The sequence below is a fragment of the Salminus brasiliensis genome, chromosome 2 (assembly GCF_030463535.1).
Source record: "Salminus brasiliensis chromosome 2, fSalBra1.hap2, whole genome shotgun sequence".
NCBI lineage: Eukaryota > Metazoa > Chordata > Actinopteri > Characiformes > Bryconidae > Salminus > Salminus brasiliensis.
In genome coordinates, this window is record NC_132879.1 from 11367003 (window position 1) to 11388327 (window position 21325).

The 21325-nt window shown below is 40.7% G+C and overlaps 1 protein-coding gene across 3 annotated transcripts in view; it reads right to left on the reverse strand.

The window, feature by feature from the left end:
* Window positions 1-19545, reverse strand: part of LOC140544105 (F-actin-uncapping protein LRRC16A) — a 43851-nt gene extending 24306 nt beyond the window's left edge. For 2 of the 3 annotated variants that reach the window (XM_072667490.1, XM_072667481.1), the window contains exons 1-6: window positions 19233-19545; window positions 13248-13345; window positions 7846-7896; window positions 6744-6803; window positions 526-647; window positions 249-346 (exon numbers count right to left, since the gene is read on the reverse strand). In XM_072667490.1, the coding sequence (XP_072523591.1) occupies window positions 249-346; window positions 526-647; window positions 6744-6803; window positions 7846-7896; window positions 13248-13345; window positions 19233-19275 (472 nt within the window). In that variant the 5' untranslated portion in view covers window positions 19276-19545. Of the gene's footprint in view, window positions 1-248; window positions 347-525; window positions 648-3559; window positions 3632-6743; window positions 6804-7845; window positions 7897-13247; window positions 13346-19232 lie in introns of those variants that run through there. The other variant, XM_072667499.1, reaches the window with a different exon arrangement.
* Between the last annotated feature and the right edge of the window lie 1780 nt (window positions 19546-21325).

Here is a 21325-nt window from a genome sequence, read left to right on the forward strand (position 1 = left end):
GAGAAGAAAAAGAGGAAGAAAGAGATAAAGGGCACAGAGAGATAGCTAGACACATAGATTAACAGAAACACAAAAATATACAAAATAGATTCATAGACAGACAGACAGACAGACAGACAGACAGATAGATAGATAGATAGATAGATATATATAGATAGATAGATAGATAGATAGATAGATGGATAGATAGATAGATGGATAAATAGATAGATGGATAGATAGGTGTGTGTGTGTGTGTGTGTGTGTACCACAGGGTCCAGTGTCAGTAGGAGTGTTATTCTCCCACACTGTCTGCAGACTGGTCATCCTCTCTGCTGGCTTTAGAGACAACTTCTTCATCACCCTCCTACAGCACACACACATACACACACGCACACGCACGCACACACACACACACACACACACACACACACACACACACACACAAACATGTTAGTCTAGTATAATAAGAAATGGAAATGGAAACAGGTAATAGAGAGAAATACAGAACTATAGACAGACAGACAGACAGACAGACAAACGTACACTGGGTTCAGTCCTGGACAGTGCTCCTGTATGCTGCTCCCAATCTGAGCGATGATTTCATCAACCTCCTCATTAGAGCTGAGCTTTACAGACAGCTGGCCTTTATCATACTCCACAACCAACTGAGCACACACACACACACACACACACACACAAATACAGGTATCAGATCTTTCTCCTAAACAGTTTTTACACATCAACACACACCTTCTTTCATGCTCAGGTAAAATACAGGGTTTTAAATGTGTATAGTTTTGTGGGAACTGTAGTGGTTTAGAAGTATTGCGATGGTAACTGTAGCCGTGTTTGCCTCCCCCCTGCTACTCTTTCATCTCTTGCTGCTGTATGCTTGTTTTAATCTCTCTTTATTCTTTATCTCTCACTGTTCTCAGCTTTGGATTTGAAATGCCTGAAAGTAAAATGTCATCTGTGCGTGTGGAAACACATACTTTACTGCTTAGTTAACACTCTACAAGCTGTAAGTATCTAAGGGGGGACTATATGACACTAGATATAACAAACTGGAACTTGCACACTTGTCTGTTTAACTTAAAAGAAATCTGGGTATGTGGGTTATTTCTCTTCTCCCCTGCTGTACAGAACTTGTTTGAAACCGTGAGGTCCAAGCGTAAACTGAACCATGACTTTTGTATACACCTACACCTATTATACAACAATACGATGCAAACACTCATGGAACAAACTGTTGTATCTAACTGACTTTTGTGTACAGTCACAGCCCTTTTATTCATATATCAAACAACAACTTAACCCATAAGAGCCCTGATCCAATTTTGAATATTTTTCAAAATAACTGAATCAGTTAAATTAATTGAGCAGCTCATTAATGTTTTTTCTTATTGTGAAAAAGAGGTCACATGACTTATTCTGTAAATACCCTAAAAACTTAAAAATGACCATATGTAAAAAAATGTCATATATTTAATATATTACACTTCAGTTCTGAAAGAACGATGAACGCAGAACTGGTTATATGTAATATATGACATTTTATATGTTATATATGATAAATGGGTTGGGACAGACCTTTAGAAGTGAAAAATACATCTTAATATGAGCTGGTTTTGTAAATAACGTCACATGTACACACATTCACATGCTGTCCCGTGATTCTTCCAAGATGTTGAGTATAAGTCACTTAAGGACTTCATGAGTTAAAGTGAATGACAAAGTGCTGTAAGGAACTCTCCACATCTCCACAAGGGTCTGTGACACACACCATAGGTTCTTAAAATGTGCAATTATCTGTAAATAATCTGTAAATAATACTCTATATTCAATACATTTGGACTGACATACAGTGAGGAAAATAAGTATTTGAACCCACTTAGAAATCATGGAGGGGTCTGAAATTTTCATCTTAGGTGCATGTCCACTGTGAGAGACATAATCTAAAAAAAAAAAAGTCTGGAAATCACAATGTATAATTTATTTGTGTGTTACTGCTGCAAATAAGTATTTGCACACCTGTGAAAATCAATGTTAATATTTGGTACAGTAGCCTTTGTTTGCAATTACAGAGGTCAAACATTTCCTGTAGTTTTTCACCAGGTTTGCACACACTGCAGCACGGATTTTGGCCCATTCCTCCACACAGATCTTGTCCAGATCAGCCAGGTTTCTGGGCTGTCGCTGAGAAACACAGAGTTTGAGCTCCCTCCAAAGATTTTCTATAGGGTATAGGTCTGGAGACTGGCTAGGCCACTCCAGAACCTTGATATGCTTCTTACGGAGCCACTCCATGGTTATCCTGGCTGTGTGCTTTGGGTCATTGTCATGTTGAAAGACCCAGCCACAACCCATCTTCAGTGCTTTATTTGTGTGTCTTTGTGGAATTGTGGCTTAGCGACAGCATTCCAGACAGCGCCATTCAGCTAGACGGGCTAGCCTCGTTCAGAGCGGATAGGAGCGTGGCTCTGTCCGGGAAGACCTGCGGTGGAGGCGTGTGTGTTTACATCAACACGGAATGGTGTAACAACACTGTGACTGTCGCTAAGCACTGCTCTCCGCTGGTGGAGTTTATGATAGTCAAGTGCGGACCTTTTTATTTAGTACGGGAGTTCTCCACCGTGCTGATAGCCGCCGTGTACATACCACCTAGCGCTAGTGCTAATGCTAATGCTAATGAGGCACTGTGGGAACTGCATGGGGCCATCAGCGATCTGCAGACCAAACATCCAGACGGACTGTTCATTGTTGCCGGAGATTTCAACCATGCAAATCTCAGGTCAGTCCTCCCTAAATTCCATCAACATGTGGACTTTGCAACGAGAGGAGCGAACGCGCTGGACCTTGTTTACACAAACATCCCCAGCGTGTACCGGGCGGAGCCCCGCCCCCACCTCGCGTTCTCGGACCACATGTCTGTGTGGCTGACTCCAGCTTACACACCCCTCATCAGACGCTCCAGACCAGTTCAGAAGCAGGTAAAAACCTGGCCGGCAGGAGCCATCTCTGCCCTTCAGGACTGTTTGCACTGTGCACTGCTGGTTGCATGGGACATGCAAGGCTGACTGAAGGCGACTCTGTTAACTTGGAGGAGTACACAGCATCAGTCACTGGCTACATCAGCAAGTGTATTGATGATGTCACCGTCTCCAAGACCATCAACACACGCCCAAACCAGAAGCCGTGGATGACTCCTGAGGTGCGTGCGCTACTGAGGACCCGCGACTCGGCCTTCAGAGTGGGTGACAAGGCGGCCCTAAGGAAAGCAAGAGCCAAATTGTCACGAACCATCCGAGAGGCAAAGCGCACACACGCCCAGAGAGTCCACAGCCACTTCAAAGACACGGGTGACACGTGGCGCATGTGGCAGGGCATCTAGGAAATCACAAAGTACAGGACAATGCCACCGTCTTGTGACAGTGATGCCTTCCTCCCCGATGCCCTGAACGACTTTTATGCATGGTTTGAGGCACAGAACAACACGTTGGTGAGCAAGATCACACCCAAGCCAGACGAACAGGTGTTGTGTCTGACTGCAGTGGACGTGAGGAAAACTCAGACTCACCCCACGAAAAGCTGCAGGACCAGACAACATCCCCGGCAGAGTGCTCAGAGAGTGTGCAGACCAGTTGACAGATGTTCTCACGGACATCTTCAACGTCTCCCTGCGCAGCTCCACTGTCCCAACGTGCCTCAAGACCACCACCATCGTCCCCATGCCGAAGAAGTCCACGGTGTCCTGCCTCAATGACTACCGTCCCGTAGCTCTCACGCCCATCATCATGAAGTGCTTCGAGAGGCTAGTCATGAGGAACATCAACCCAACTGCTCTCTTCATTGGACCCCCTGCAATTTGCATATCGTCCCAACCGCTCCACGGACGATGCCATCACCACCACCCTTCATCTCTCCCTTACCCACCTGGAGAAGAAGGACACCTACGTCAGAATGCTGTTCATAGACTTCAGTTCAGCATCCAACACCATCATCCCACAGAATCTCACCAGGAAGTTAAGCCTGCTGGGCCTCAACACCCCCCTCTGCAACTGGATCCTGGACTTCCTGACAGGGAGGCCCCAGTTAGTCCGGTTCGGGGACAGCAGCTCCAGCACCATCACAATGAACACTGGGGCACCCCAGGGCAGTGTACTGAGTTCTCTGCTGTTCACCCTGCTGACTCATGACTGTGTTGCGAAACACAGTTCCAACAGCATCATAAGGTTCGCCAATGACACAACTGTGCTGGGTCTCATCAGCAAAGGCGACAAGTCAGCATACAGAGAGGAGGTGCAGCAGCTGACAGACTGGTGTACAGTCAACAACCTTCACTGGAATGTAGAGAAGACCAAGGAAATGGTTGTTGACTTCAAGAAAACAAGACAAGACCACCCTCCACTCAACATCAACGGCTCCTCTGTGGAGATTGTTAAGAGCACCAAGTTCCTTGGTGTCCACCTAGTGGAGAACCTCACCTGGTCCCTGAACACCAGCTCTACAGCCAAGAAAGCCCAGCAGCGTCTCTACTTCCTCCGGAAGCTAAGAAAGGCCCGTCTCCCTCCACCCATCCTCACCCTCTTCTATAGGGGGACCATAGAGAGCATCCTAAGCAGCTGCATCACTGCCTGGTTTGGGACCTGCACAGCCTCTGACCGCAAGACCCTCCAACGCATTGTGAGGACAGCTGAGAGGATCATCGGAGTCTCTCTCCCCTCCGTTATGGACATTTACACTGCCCGCTGCATCCGCAAAGCAACCAGCATTGTGGATGACTCCACCCACCCTTCACACAGACTGTTCTTCCTCCTGCCATCGGGAAGAAGGTACCGCAGCATCCGGTCCAACACGACCAGACTCTGCAATAGCTTCTTCCCCCAAGCCATCAGACTTCTCAACTCAACTCAACTTCTGAACTGATGTCTTTTCTGTTACATGCACACTCTCTCTCTCTCCAACCATTTACCCCAGATAAAATGGGAAGCATTTTTTTGCACAATGCATTGCACTAATAACTTTACTACCTCACTGGACTCAATATTTATTACACACTGCAGAATTTGCACACTACCGGCAATTATTTATTATTCTCTGTCTGTACTGTGTTGTGTTGTCTGTCCGCACTTGTTTGTGTTGCACTTGTGTTTTGTATGCACTGTCTATGTTGCACCATGGTCCTGGAGGAACGTTGTTTCGTTTCACTGTGTACTCTGTATGTAGTTGAAATGACATTAAAACCAACTTGACTTGACTTGACTTGCTCTAACTGAGGGAAGGAGATTGTTCCCCAAAATCTCGCAATACATGCCCACGATCATCCTTTCCTTAATACAGTGCAGTTGTCCTGTCCCATGTGCAGAAAAACACCCCCAAAGCATGATGCTTCCACCCCCATGCTTCACAGTAGGTATGGTGTTTTTGGGATGGTACTCATCATTCTTTGTCCTCCAAACACGGCGAGTGGAATTAAGACCAAAAGGTACTATTTTGGTCTCATCTGACCACAGAACTTTCTCCCATGATTCCTCTGGATCATCCTAATGGTCATGGGCAAACTTAAGACGGGCCTGGGCGTGTGCTGATTTAAGCAGGGGAACCTTCTGTGCCATGCATGACTTTAAACTATGACGTCTTAGTGTATTACCCACAGTAACCTTGGAAACAGTGGTGCCAGCTCTCTTCAGGTCATTGACCAGCTCCTCCCGTGTAGTTCTGGGCTGATTCCTCACCTTTCTTAGGATCACTGATACACCACGAGGTGAGATCTTGCATGGAGCCCCAGTCCGAGGGAGACTGACAGTCATATTTAGCTTCTTCCATTTTCTAATAATTGCTCCAACAGTTGATCTTTTTTCACCAAGCTGCTTGGCAATTGCCCTGTAGCCCTTTCCAGCCTTGTGGAGGTCTACAATTTTGTCTCTGGTGTCTTTGGACAGCTCTTTGGTCTTAGTCATGTTAGTAGTTGGAGTCTTACTGATTGTGTGGGGTGGACAGGTGTCTGTATGCAGCTAACGACCTCAAACAGGTGCTTCTAATTTAGAATAATAAGTGGAGTGGAGGTGGACTTTTTAGAGGCGGACTAACAGGTCTTTGAGGGCCAGAATTTTTGCTGATTGGCAGGTGTTCAAATACTTATTTGCAGCAGTAACACAAATAAATTATTAAAAAATCATACATTGTGATTTCCGGATTTTCTTTTTTAGATTATGTCTCTCGCAGTGGACATGCACCTAAGATGAACATTTCAGACCCCTCCATGATTTCTAAGTGGGAGAAGTCGCAGGGTGTTCAAATATTTATTTTCCTCACTGTATATTGCTAATTTATCAACTTTTTGTATCTGAGTGTCTTGCTATGCCTTTGCCGCTGTGACACTGTGAATTTCCCCACTCTGGGACTAATGAAGAATTATCTTATCTTATCATATACTCAGTACTGAGTAACTAGAACTGCAGTGGAACCTCTTTAGTACATCTATCAGGACATGAATTGAAGTCTCTTCTCATTTCTGCTTTTGAAGTCTTTTGGAGTCAAAAGGAAAATTTTACAACCATTTGAAAATGCTCTGAAAACATATCAAAGCAGCCATGTTACAAAGTAACTACATGTAGCTGAGTAAATGGATCTGTTTACTATCCACTGCTTACACATTAGTTGCATAATTGCACCTTATTAGGATGATCAACCACAAAAAAACAGGTCCTACATCAGCGCTCCACAGCATTTCCAGATTATTCAGATCAAGAGAAACACACCTGATTCGACTTGTTACTGCTTACGGCTTGAATGTCAAAGAAATTGAAGGTTTGTTCTACCTGGAAGGAAACAGAGTGTTAAACGAGTAGCTGTGAATCTCAGATCAGCTCAGCTTTAAGTCCATTTTCACTCGTTACTTCATTTTTACTTGTCGTAACTGTGAGAATGCAAAGATCATGATGTCAAAGCACGGCATACACTAAAAACTCCATTATCTTATACTTATATCTTATACACATGCATGCACACACACACGCCCACACGCACAAGGGAGAGTGGACAACTAGGACGTCAACTAATCCTGGAGCAATGTTTCCAGGCTGTGTGTGTGTGTGTGTGTGTGTGTCCAGCTGTTCAGATCTAGAATTGTTTTAACTCTCTTGTGAGCTCTTGTGGGAAAAATCTGAGTACTCCCTCTACGCATACATACACACACACACACACACACACACACACAGAACTGACTAACTCAGTGTACTCCCGATTAGATCAGTGTCCACTTCCCCAAGTTTTACAATGAAGCAACGGCAGCTGTTTCTGATGAGCTTTATTATTAACAACAAACAAATTAGAAATTTTAATAACACACACACACACACACACACACATACTACAGCTGTGGAAACAGCTGGTGGCAAAAAAAGAGGAAAGAGGAAAAATGAGTAACTAGGAGAGGAAGAGATAGAGGGAGATAGAGGGGGAGAGAGAGAGAGAGAGAGAGAGAGAGAGAGAGAGATAGAATATAGAGAGAAGTAGAGAGTGAGGTAGAGGTGGAGAGTGAGGTACACAGAGAGTGAGGTAGAGATGAAGAGTAAGGTAGTGAGAGAGAGAAAGAGGAAAGTAGAGAGAGATGAAAAGAGAGAGAGAGATAGTAATAGAAGAGAAATCACTGATATCTTGTGGTAAACAAGCTGATGCATGTCTGTTCATTCAACAGACATCTTCACACACACATACACACAAGACCACCCCCACTTACCTCATACACAGACCCATTTAAACCTGCAGTTGTTGCTGTGGATTACGAAAGTCAGATCTGATCATCAGTGAGGATTACTCACACACATTCTCTCACACACACACACTGACACACTCACTTACCCTGGTGGGGACTCGAGCGGACAGCAAAAAGGCCCGATGCGGAGCGAGTGCCTGGAGAGAGAGAGGGGAGACGATTTGAGTGTGACTCCAGCTAGATCAACACAAACACGCCACAACACACTCAGATCAGACGAGTAGAAAAAGTTCAGTCAGCACACACAGTCTCCACTAACGTCTGTGTGTGGGTCAGTTGGCCAGCTCTGTGGAAACTGTTCTCCCACAGAGGGTCGTCTGCAGGTCAGGAGAGGAAAAATAAAATAACAACAAAAACAAATCATTTAGAAAGCAACACACACACACACACTGACAGAATCTGAACGTAATCTGAACGTAACAGAAACTGTTATATAAGTAGTTATAATATAATATCATCATCACGCAAAAACCTTGTATCAAGAGAAGGGAAAAAAGTCTTAACTTTAGGCCAATTTGGAGCATTTAATTGCTTCATCAATCGTGAGATTTAGATGTGATTTACAGAACAACTACAAGATTTAGATTATGTCAGAAAGTGAAAAAACAGCAAAAAGATTTTCAAGGTTATATAGACGATATAGAAAACAGACACGAAAGTATTGGGACACCTGCTCATTCATTGTTTTTTTTCCCCAAAATCAAAAAAAAGAGTTAATCCTGCTTATGTTGGAGTGACTGTTGCTGAGGATTTTATTGCATTCAGTTACAAGAATGCAAGTGAGGTCAAGATGTTGGATGATCACCACCCCACCTCATACTTAATTCCCCAGCTCATCCTATAAGTTCCACTGCCCCAGTGCTGGAGGTCTTCATACCCCTCTAGCCCCTAGCATTAGCATTATTAGTGCCATTATTATTATTAGCAGCCTTACAAGCTCTCCAAAGCTCTTCTCATGGGAATTTATTATTACTCATAGTGGTCATCCAACACCTGGTTTGGTAAATCAGTGCTTAATGATGGTAAATCAGGTGCTTGTCCTGTAAACCAGTAAAATACTCACTGCAGTTGATCCCCCTGCAGTAACAGCCCACCCCCAACTCCTTCATATCAAACTAACAGACATAATTAACTAATACTCAATCTAAGCAGTCAGGCTGAATGTAACAGGAAGAATAGGAGAAAGAGGGAGAGAGCAAGAGAGAGAGAGAGAGGAGAGAGAGACAGAGAAAGGGAGTGAGAGGGGGAGTGAGCGAGCTCACATTACACCATTTCCTGATACTCCTGAGATTTCCTGAATACTGATCGCACTCTCCTCTCACCACATTCTTTCCTTTACTCTCGCTCCGTCTTTCTTTTTCTTCCCCTTCCCACCTCTCTGCCTCTCTCTCGCTCTTTCAATAATAGCTCCAGCTGGGCTTCAGTCCAGCCCTTCTCAGACTTACACTCCAAATCTGGATTGAGTCCAGAAATGTGCCACACAGTGCTGTCCCACAGGTGGGTCCAGACTCCTACTAACCTAAAGCGCAGACTTACTGAGGATCTTTTGCAACCTATGGTTTTCCTGAAGCTGGGCAGAGCTGAAGGGTGTGAGCCGACCACAAGTGGGTGGTGTGATTACTTTGGGTTTACTAGTTGCAGCACAATAACATGGTATGGTGCAGTAGACCAATACACATTCCATACATTAATCTGTCAATCAAAACAGTCATAGCAACTGTTGCTAGGCTGGACATTTGTAAAACATTGTTTTACAGACCAATAAGAAAACAAAAAGGTGTATACACACTGTACCAATGTATACACAGCAGCTTATAAATGAGCTGCTCAGTTGTCTTGGTGCTCCAATTCTCCTCCATGTAGCTTCAATGTCGCAGACTGGACAGGGAATGTCATGTGACTCCACACGCGGCAGTATGTATTTACACACATTAGAAAATATACAGGCAAACATAAACACAGTAAAACGCAGAGCTGTAAGTTACTAATTACATGTATTACTGCGACTGTAAGTGCTGTGAGTATTTTTTGTGTACTTGTAGTTCTTACAATTTTACTTTTGTTTAAAGTATTTCACTAAATTATCGAAATCCAATACTGAGTAGAAATGCAAGAATGCAAAATATGAATACCAATAGCTGGAATGCGGGTGAGAGAGTGTATACGGGGCTAATTGCACTTCCTGCCAGTAGTTTAAGCTCCCCAGTCTAACATAACCAGCTAACAGTTAGTAGCCATCCCTTAGTCCTGTTGTTTAGCCTTCCAGCTCACTGGCTAGTGATGACTTGTAATTTTACAGCACCTAATTAATAAAGAAGAAGGGTAGACTGAGCAGTATGGAGAACAGGTTCTGACCTCAGTGTTCCTGTTGTGTTTTAATTGTTGTATTTAAATGTACATGGCTGCTTTGATAAGTTCATTTCTCTCCAGGGATTAATAAAGTTATCCATCCATCCAGCAACCTGCTGATAACTAGTTATTAATGATGCTAGCGTTCTGTTACCTGATGTGATCAATAACAGATCTACATCTAATTCTGGACAGTACCTGGTCTTTTTATGACATTCAACATGGTATAAAATAATGCTAAACAGTGATTTATTGAGGATCAACAGAAATGATAATGCTAATAATGCTAATTTCAATTCATAACTGCAGTTGCAACTGGTTATCTGCTCCATGGCAGGTGTTCAGCTGTCTGTAGTCTAGTAATGATGTCCCCATAATGAGTGTATTACCCATAGTCAGTAGTCAGACAGGGCTTAGCACTGTATATAATGTGCATAGAGTGTGTGTGTGTGTGTGTGTGTGTTAAATTGAGCAGAGTGCTGTAGAGTTTCAGCGTTCCAAAGCATTCCAAACTTCTATCCAGTTCCTGTTCAAGTGTTTAGTCTCTATCCAGCAAATCACACAGCACACACACACACAGCACACACACAGTCACCCTTTCTCTCTTCTACAATAATTAACAAATGCAGCTGCAAGTGTTTTTTTTAACCAGAACTAACACCCATGCAGGATTGCTGAGTATTGCTGCTGCCAGTGCATTTCTTACTAAATCTTGCGGAACAGCCTGGAATGCGTCTGTGTGTGTGTGTGTGTGTGTGTGTGTGTCTTATCCTACATACCTAGCAGTATCATGCTGTGTCAGGACTTGAAAAGCAGAGTGCTTAGGCATGCCATGAAACAACGTATTCGGAGAAAAATGGAAAAGATTAAACAGATAACTCATTTGTTTCTTCCTCATCAGGGTTGTGGTGGGTCCAGAGCCTACCCAGAATGACTGGGTGCAAGGCAGGAATGCCCCCTGGACAATGCACCAGTCCATTGCAGGGTAACGCACACACCCATTCACTCACACTTTAAGTATACACTCACAATTAAGCTTGGCCAAGTCACCTACTATGTGTGTGTGTGGTTTTTTTTTTGGTAGGTCTGGGGAAACCCACAAGGGCACAGGGAAACATTGTGGCCACAATTATCCAATGCTGTTGTTGTTTTTAACATTGTAGAATGTCAATAAGCATTTCGGTTCAAAATGAAACAAAAAAGTTTAAAAACATAAAATTGCAAAATGCAAATCTACTGAAGCCCAATCCTGCCAGGCAGAGGGACACGTGTCCCTTCTTTGTTTACTTCTGAAATGTAATGTCTAATTAATATGATATATGATAGAACTTTGATTACATAAGTAATCTGTGAAAAGCCATTATTTTAAATGAAATTATTAAAAAAATTGAAATGAAGTCATTAGTGTGAAACAGTCAAGCAAACTTTCTTCAGATATTTCTTCAATTCTTCAAAAAAACACAATTATTGCTCAGGTACCCATTCCTGAGTATTCATTAAACACATACATCCCAACACACTTCCATCACCTTCAGACCAATCAGAACAAGCTCTGTGACACATCTTATTATACTCTGTTTATTTATGTCAGTTGTTGGGAATGAATGAGGTAATATAGTCAGGAATAAGCAGTATTGTAATGCACACACTATGTCTTGTGGTAATCTACAGTAGTATACACTAGTGTATCTTCCATTCCACAAAAGCACAAAGCCCCAGCCCTGAGCAGTCAGCACAGCTAAGACATTCAGCATAGCCTCAGGCACCAAAATCAGATCACTACAGTCTGCAACCACACCCTGTACCCTTTCACACACACACACACACACACACACACACACACACACACACACACACACGCACACACACGCACATGCACATGCACACGCACACGCACACACACGCACACACACACACGCACATTCACACAAAGACAAAGCCTTCCACACAGCTTTGAGCTCTGTGAGCTCTGGAATGATGTTACATGAGTGTGTTTGCGTCTCTGCTTTGTAAGCAGACAGCAAATCTCCACAAGGGTTGAACAGCAGTGATACTCTCTTTAATAGTCTAATACTGGAATTAAACAGATCGCCACTGAAATCATTGCTAAAGTCATCTCCAAAATAGCAACTTCTAAAGTTTTGGCATGCTGCCTCATTCAACTTAATTATAAGCGATTTAATATAAGACGCCCAATATGGCCGCCACTGGCCATTCAATTTTCAGCAGCCATTAGATAGGTATAGAATTCATCACCATGACATTTGACATGTATGTCCAGGTACTGGCTCTTTATCCCCTTTAACAGCATGTGGCTCACTGGCAGGCCGAAAGTTCTTTTACTTCTTTTACCAGAGAATAGCCTCACCAGTTTGTACAGAAGTCCCTGTAGTTACTGAGTAATACACCTTAGTGTGTAATAAGCCTTGGAATGTTAAGAGGTCAAGAGGCTCTTTAAGTGACTGGCCCCTGGGGGGTAGCCACTTCGGCTCTAACGTCAATGTTTTTGGCAGATTATTATGAAAATTCACAGGGATGTATCCTAGGGGGGCTTTTAGGGAATGTATGTTGTATTTACAATAGACTGCAGCTATATATATTTTTTTATTTTTTTATTTTTAGGGATGTCCTGATTAATTCTTTTGGCCCATCCAAGTATCTTGCTCCTGATCGTGATCCTATGATTAACACAGCCACACAATGTATGTAAGCTGTGAGTCATTCTACTAGCATCACTTTATTAGCAAGAGTTTCTGAAATGAGACTTTCTGAACTGATTTAGTTTAGTAGCAACTTTTTCATATAAATGCAATTTTATAGTATAATTCATATTTTATAATCCAATCTGACTCACTTCCCTGAACATTCAGGTCACAATTCCTTTCTATGTGTATGTGTGTGTGCATGTGTTTATGATAGGACAAACTCTAAGCTGCTATCTGTTGTTTTTGTCTACTGAAGTAAAGTGACTATTTTAGTTTTATTTTTCAGAAATTCTCTATTGAAAAGACAACATAGTTCAGGACTAGGCTTAAGTTTTGTCTGTAAAACTTACCAGGACAATATTTATCAATATAATACAGTAAAGCCATTCAACAAGTTTTTATCATTTCCCCCAAACTGCCTAAAGTTTACTCACCAGGATCCGGCTCTCCAGTTTGTCGCTTTTGACCTCCAACTGCACCTTCTTCTTCATGCTCAGTTTAACCTGCCGGCCCACGGCATCCTGCACACTCTCTGCTCCAGAAGAAGAGGAGATGAGGAAACAATATAGAAACTGATGAGCGAAAAATGTGCCTTTGTTCCTTTCTTTTTGTTATTTGACTGTGTGTGCTACAACTTATTAAACCTCAGAAAAAAACAGACAAACTACACACTGAAGAAAGTAAAGAACCCAAATAAAAAAAACACTCAGTTATTTCCCAAATATCCAACATCTGCATTGTTACATTTCTTCTCTTTTTCTCTCTTTTATTTTACACTGAAGTCGGACGGGAAATGGATCTATGAAATCATCACAGGATTTTTGAGGCAAGATCACATACTTACAACAGAGAAAGAGAGAGAGAGAGAGAGAGAGAATAAAAAAGAAAATCATTCAGCCCTAAAGGAAATGACTTATTGAACTCAGTCATTTTTTCAGGGCTGAAATAAGAGGAATAACAGAAAAGCTGAAGTGAAAGAAGACGGGTTGGCAGTTTTGAAGACTGGAGGGTATTACATTCAAAACCCCAAAAACAAAACTTTCATATGTTACAACATATGTGTTCAGTTGAATACAATTGCAGCCTAGTCTGCAGCCATCTATGCTGACCTGACAGTAGGGCTGGGCAATTTGGTATATGTATAATCACAATACTTCACATCAAAAAGTCACAATTATTTATTTATTTATTCAACATTTCACACCAGGACTGATTATTCCCCTTGTACTGTTCTAGAGGTAATGCAGATATCCACATTATACATAGAAAAGCTTATTTTGATAGTAATAATGATAAATCCTGCCCATAAATATTGGCCATCCCTAGCTAATAACCCCTTACCTGAGCTCATCAGTTAAAATCAGATGTGAAAACAAGAACTGGATCAGGTGACAGATTACAGGTCACATTAAGGTCATATGATGCTAAAATCATAAAACAATGCTCCTAATATTGAAGAAATACTAATTAGTGAGTGTGCACATTGATATATGTGCTGTATTGGTAGTTAAATACTTAATAATTCCAATATTAGTATAAATTGTAAAATTCCAGAATGAGCTGTTAATACCGTGCTGTCATTTTTCCTCAAACACAAATTAATTAATTAAATCATAATAACTTTACAGGAGACTTTCAATGGGAATAAACGTAACAATTTTGGAGCATTTATATTGGTCCAGTCATCATGAAATTTGAACACAATCTAAAAAACAACTGCCAGATTCCCATTATGCCAAAAAGCTTTTTGAGTGACAGTGATGATATGATAATAGACTAGCAATTTCCAGTGCTGTCATGATGCATTAATTCATCAGTGAGAACCACTAATAAAACTTCAAGCTGTACCTGATTTAATCGCCTTTATTCAAGGCCCAGCTATTAATTTCTCATCCCTATGACCGAGTAATAACTCATATTTCTCACTGATTTCTATGTAGTTAAATAATTTAGCTAGCTAGTGTAAGGACATAGACATGTTACAGTTAAAGGGATTAATCAATCCCAATCTTTGCCGTAATGTAATTAACATAAAATATGAACACTAGGTACTGTGAGGTATAAATGAAGACTAGTTATGAGTGTCTGCCTAGAAAATTCATCCCTGCAGGTGCTTCTGGTGCATGTCTGGAATAGGTCCTCACAGGTCCTGAGGCCCACTATGTATTCGAGTGAGCACTTGTGGTCTACAGCCCTTATATGGTTTAGGCATAGTGGGGAAACAGAGCAGTGAAGTGTCCAGACTGAATTATGGAGGCATATATATATATATATATATATATATATATATATATATATATATATATATATATATATATATATATATATATACACACAATATATTTATAATTATATATATAAATATATAAATATAATTTTATATATATATAATATTTATATATATATACAATTATAAATATATAATATATCTTTTTGTAAAACTGATAACAATACATAAAACAATAACTAAGCATACAACAGATTAAGATTGCTTAGTTTACTTTTTTTATTATTGATCTTTTTTATTTTTATTGAATCACTGCACTTAAAAGGTCTGTTTTTCTTGCATTTTATTTTTTCATCCATGTCCACTTAACATCTCTGTAGGCCTATGTACCTCAAATACTCACAAATATTTTTTTGGTTAATGTTTTCCAATCTTTATGTCTCAGAATTCAACAACCTGTTTTATTGTGCCTTTTTAAAATAGGTTTTTGATTGGCTGTCCTGGATGGTGCAGGATATATTTTTAACAGAATCTAATTTAATTCACTGTTATCCAACAATACAGATATGCCATTTCTCTCAGTCAGAGATATGTGAAATAGATCTTTCCCCTCTACCCCTAGCTGTTCCATAAACCACTCAGTTTCTTAGTTAACCAGATAACCTAAGCCCAAAGTCACGCCAAAGAAAATCTCAGGAACAGCTTATCTTATCTGTCTAACTGCAAAATCCTTCTGTGTGGAATTACCCCCAACTGTCTGCCATTACCATGCCATTAACTGAACAGCAGCTAAATACAACCCACAGACTTCAGATACATTATAAGGCTTTGGAGTTCTTCACCAGAAGAGAGGTACAGCCCACCTTTTGAAACAAACAACTACACAAGACTTCAGATTTCAGACTGGACTGAGACGTGTTCAGACTGGCCCCTCTAAGCAATTCTAGGTTTAGCAATGTCAGGATACAGACTCGACCAACGGCTCAACACTGTTCAAAACTGTGGCCTACACAATGCTTCCCAACACCTGACTGCTCTATTAGCCACACTGAGATTTTCTACTGTATTGTATTACGTGCTAGATTCAGGTTATACAATGGTAACTGTTGTAGTAAAATGTTTATTATACCTTGTGTTTGTTGACAAATTATCCTTAAATAATGATTACTCAACTTAGTATTAACAACTACATAATCATTGTGTGAAACCTTGTATTTTATATGCATCTATACAAATGATTATCCAATACTTATATCATGTAGGCTTACACACATAGCTAACAATGTATGGCTTGTTTCTAACCCACATAATACCCACTTGTAACACGTATTGGTGTGCGACATATAGAGTCACTTTGCATGGCATATTACTCACCCACTTACTAACTTACATGATATTTACTCATAAGACATATTATAACCTTATTACATTGTATGGCCTACTAACTCACATGACATGGCCTCCTGAGACACATGAACATGTAACATATGGAGTTCTATGGTAAAGGCGAGTGATTCACGCTTAAAGACATTTGCGTTACTAAAACTATACATCAGCATGACAAGTGAGGCCACTCCATGTGTCTGAAGTCACTGTCATGGACCATCGTGTTGGCCCCAATTGGGACTGGTGTACTTTGTTTGAACTGAAGTGATATGGAGGGGATGCTGATAGGGTCGGACGGAGCGGCCTTCTCTCTGTGTGGGTAGAGGGGATGCTGATAGGGTCGGACAAAGCGGCCTTCTCTCTGTGTGGGTAACTCCCTAACCTGCAGCTGCCTCGCACACACATAGAGAACGCTACACTGTCCAGCTTTGAGAAAATACAGAACATAGTCAAGGTCAAGCATGATGGTGGAGTCAGACACGTGAATCTGAGTACTAACATGTGCCATCTTGCATATTCACATAGACTAATCTGTAGAAACGCCTCATCGGCAGGTTTCACGTCATTTGGGGTATAAACGTGGAGTCAGATGAGAACGGGGTCAGAACTTTGCTTTGGGATGGTTGATACACTGTCTTTAATGCATTTGTTCTCCTGGATCCAGCATTCTTAAATAAATACTTTGGTTTGCTTCTAACTTCACTCCACTCGTCAGCGACTCTTTCCACAAAACGAACACGCAAGGTGTTGCGCCCCGGAAGAGGGGTGGGGTACGGGCAACACTATGTAGACATTTTTCTACATAATACAATACGTTATATCCGTATAGAAGGAAGAATGCATCATGATAACTGCACTGGGCACACTGTTTACAATCCCAACAGGACAGCCTTTTATATTTCAGCATTTGGGTGATGCTCTGATCCACAGTGACCTACAGTTGAATCATGCTATACCAACAATACAATGTAGTGTTAGGAGTCTTGCCCAAGGACTGTTATTGGTGTGTTGTTGGTGTGAAATCAAACCCCAGTCTGTTACCCAATGTTACACAAACCACCAGTTTCATATAATATCATTTTTATTTCATGTATTTATTTATGTATTTAGCTACACCCTTAAAATTAGGTTCTTTAAAGGTTTCATAGTGAAAGCAATGGTTCTGTATTTAACCATGACAACTCATTAAACCATTTGGATGCTTAAAGTATTCTTCTCTACACTTTTAACAACAGAGGTTCTATATAGTACCCAAATGTGTTACTTGTATCATAATAATAATAATAATGGCTCTACTGGTTCTCTAAAGGTTATTTAAATAACCATCGACAACAGGCTTTGCATATAGTGAAGAACTCATAGGTTGCTTTTTAAATAACCTTTTCAAACTGGTTCTACACAGCACCAAAATGTTTCCCAGCTGTGAAAGCCTGCCAAAGTCTCTAAAAGTAATGAAACTCTTTTTGGTTCTGTAAAAGAACCTTTTACATATATGGCATTTAGCTGACGCTCTTATCCAGAGCAACTTATAAGGTTACTAGTATTATAGAGGAGGGCCAACTCAGTGTTAGGAGTCTTGCCCAAGGACTCTTATTAGTGTAGGGCAGCACAGTCACCCAGACCAGGAATCAAACCCCAGTCTCCCACGTGGTCTGGTAGCTCACTGGCAGGTAGTGGTGTTATCCATAGCACCACACCAACCACCTTTTACAACAGTGTGCACAGTAGTTATGTATGAAAAAACGCTTGTAGGTGGTTCTTCAAAGAATCTTTTCACAATGGTTTCATAGTGTTATATGCCCTTTTTGGAGCTATACAGAATTATCTTTAATATATATATATATATATATATATATATATATATATATATATATATATATATAAAGAACAATAAACATTAGGTTTTCCTTGTATATAAAGAACCTTGGATGCCTTGAATGGTTTCATGGTGTATTCAACAATGTATTTATGGCTCTCTGAGTTGTCCTGGTTCAACATAGAAACACCGTTAATATTAAAAACCTACCAAGAACCCTTTCTGCTGTATAAATGCCCTGACTCGTCTATAAACCCACACTGAGATTGTTTGTGTATTCTGTTTACTGTATTGTATAAATTGTATCACATGTTAGGTACAGTATGTAGTAGGGCTGGGCAATATGACGACATTTTATTGTATCCTGATAAATTTATATATTTATATATAAGTTATTGTGATACACAATTAAAAAACATAGATCAACTGCACGATTCATTACAACAGTGTCATCTGTCTGGTTTAATTGGATGAAGTGCAGCAGATACTGATGTATTTAGTCTGTGATTACATGTATCATTATACATTTAGTGTATTCTGAAAATGTCTTTAAATATCGTGATATAGTATTCTTACCATATCGCCCAGCCCTAGTATGTAGCCTGCTGGCAATGTGCTTAGAGGATGAACGTTTCTTTTTTTTTTTGTCTGGTTAAATAAACCCATTATAGATGTTTCCTTAAAGATAATTAAAACAAATGTTTATATATGTCACGTCAAAGAACCTTCATCAGCTTCCTCAGGGCACCTTTTATGAATGTGGTGGGGTTTAACCCCTAGAAACCCCTTCTATAGCTCAATAATATAGGAGATAACTTGGAGGACATCTCCATCCAACTCTATGAACTCTTAAACACCTGTTTATGACACTGCAGTTGAGGAGATCTGCTCAGTCTAAATGAAGAACCGCTATAGACACCATCTGTCTCACCTGTGAACACAGGTACACCCCGCAGCCGCCATATTTCTCCCTATATGGGCATTTCTTACCGAGCACTTCTTTCCAGGGGTCCTCCTCTCCGGCCATGTTCATAAATAGTCCTCAGTTCAGCAGCAGAAAAAAGGTCGTCCGGACAGAAATACAAAACAAAAGGGTCTCGAAAGTCCACCAAAAAAGTCCACAAGCTGCCTCCCCCAATCTCAGGTAAGATTTGCGGTCCTGGGCTGCTGTGCAGAGTCTAGAAAAAATCCTGTATCCCTCATTTACACTTCTTACTCACTTCACTTTGGGCGACCATTAGCGAGAACATAAAAATAAGACTGAAGAATTTAGAAAGTGATGGAAAATCACAACACAGCGGTTTCAGCGTGTGGAAGCGGAGAGCTGACTTGGAATGTACTCAGGAAGACACGCCCACCGTCCCCTGAATGCAGGAAAGCCCCGCCTCCTGTGCTGGTATTGGCTAATATCCTGCATCCTGGTCTATGATTGGCTAATAGCTGGCACACACGCATGTGGTCCGTACACATACGTACATACAAACATACAACAGTCAGAGGAGTGTGTTACACATCAGATAAAGCCTAACCATTACACAGCCCAAGTGAATAAATCCTCTACAGGAAAAAAATATTGCATAATTTCCAATATCTGTTTTCTGAATTTACACAATGTGCTCTTTATAAAGGATTTATTCACATAACAAATCCATTTATATAGATACAAATTATGACATACAAAAAGGAAATATTAAATTAAACTATTTATATACATCTACACACACATTATACAACATATATATATATATATATATATATATATATATATATATATAATATCATGAAAAAGTTGATTTATTTCAGTAACTCCATTCAAAAAGTGAAACTTTAAAAAAAAATCTTTTAATTTTGATGATTATAACTGACAACTAATGAAAACCTCAAATTTAGTATCTCAGAAAATTTGAATATTGTAAAAAGGCTCAATATTGAAGACATCTGGTGCCATACACTAATCAGCTAATTAACTCAAAACACCTGCAAAGGCCTTTAAATGGTCTCTCAGTCTAGTTCTGTTGGCTACACAATCATGTGGAAGACTTCTGACTTGACAGTTGTCCGAAAGACAACCATTGACACCTTGCACAGAGAGGGCAAGACACAAAAGGTAATTGCTAAAGAGGCTGGCTGTTCACAGAGCTCTGTGTCCAAGCACATTAATAGAGAGGCGAAGGGAAGGAAAATATGTGGTAGAAAAAAGTGTACAAGCAATAGGGATAACCGCACCCTGAGAGGATTGTGAAACAAAACTCATTCAAAAATGTGGGGGAGATTCACAAAGAGTGGATTGCAGCTGGAGTCAGTGCTTCAAGAATCTCGACGCACAGACGTATGCAAGACATGGGTTTCAGCTGTCACATTACTTGTGTCAAGCCACTCTTGAACAAGAGATAGCGTCAGAACCGTCTCGCCTGGGCTAAAGACAAAAAGGACTGGACTGCTGCTGAGTGGTCCAAAGTTATGTTCTCTGATAAAAGTAAATTTTGCATTTTCTTTTGGAAATCAAGGTCCCAGAGTCTGGAGGAAGAGAGGAGATGCACAGAATCCACATTGCTTGAGGTCCAGTGTAAAGTTTCCACAGTCAGTGATGGTTTGGGGTGCCATGTCATCTGCTGGTGTTGGTCCACTGTGTTTTCTGAGGTCCAAGGTCAACGCAGCTGTCTACCAGGAAGTTTTAGAGCACTTCATGCTTCCTGCTGTTGACCACCTTTATGGAGATGCAGATTTCATTTTTCAACAGGACTTGGCACCTGCACACAGTGCCAAAGCTTTGTTCTTAATTGGCAAGCAAAATCGCCTGACCTTAACCCCATAGAAAATCTATGGGGTATTGTGAAGAGGAAGATGTGATACGCCAGACCAAACAATGCAGAAGAGGTTTTAGTTAGTTGTCAGTTATAACCATCAACATTTAAAGAAATAAACACTTGAAATATATCCGTCTGTGTGTAATGAATGAATATAATATACACGTTTCACTTTTTGAATGGAATTACTGAAATAAATCAACATTTTCATGATAATGACCAGCACCTGTATATATTTGCAATAAAAAGGTTTCTGCTTGTAAAAACTCCAGATCA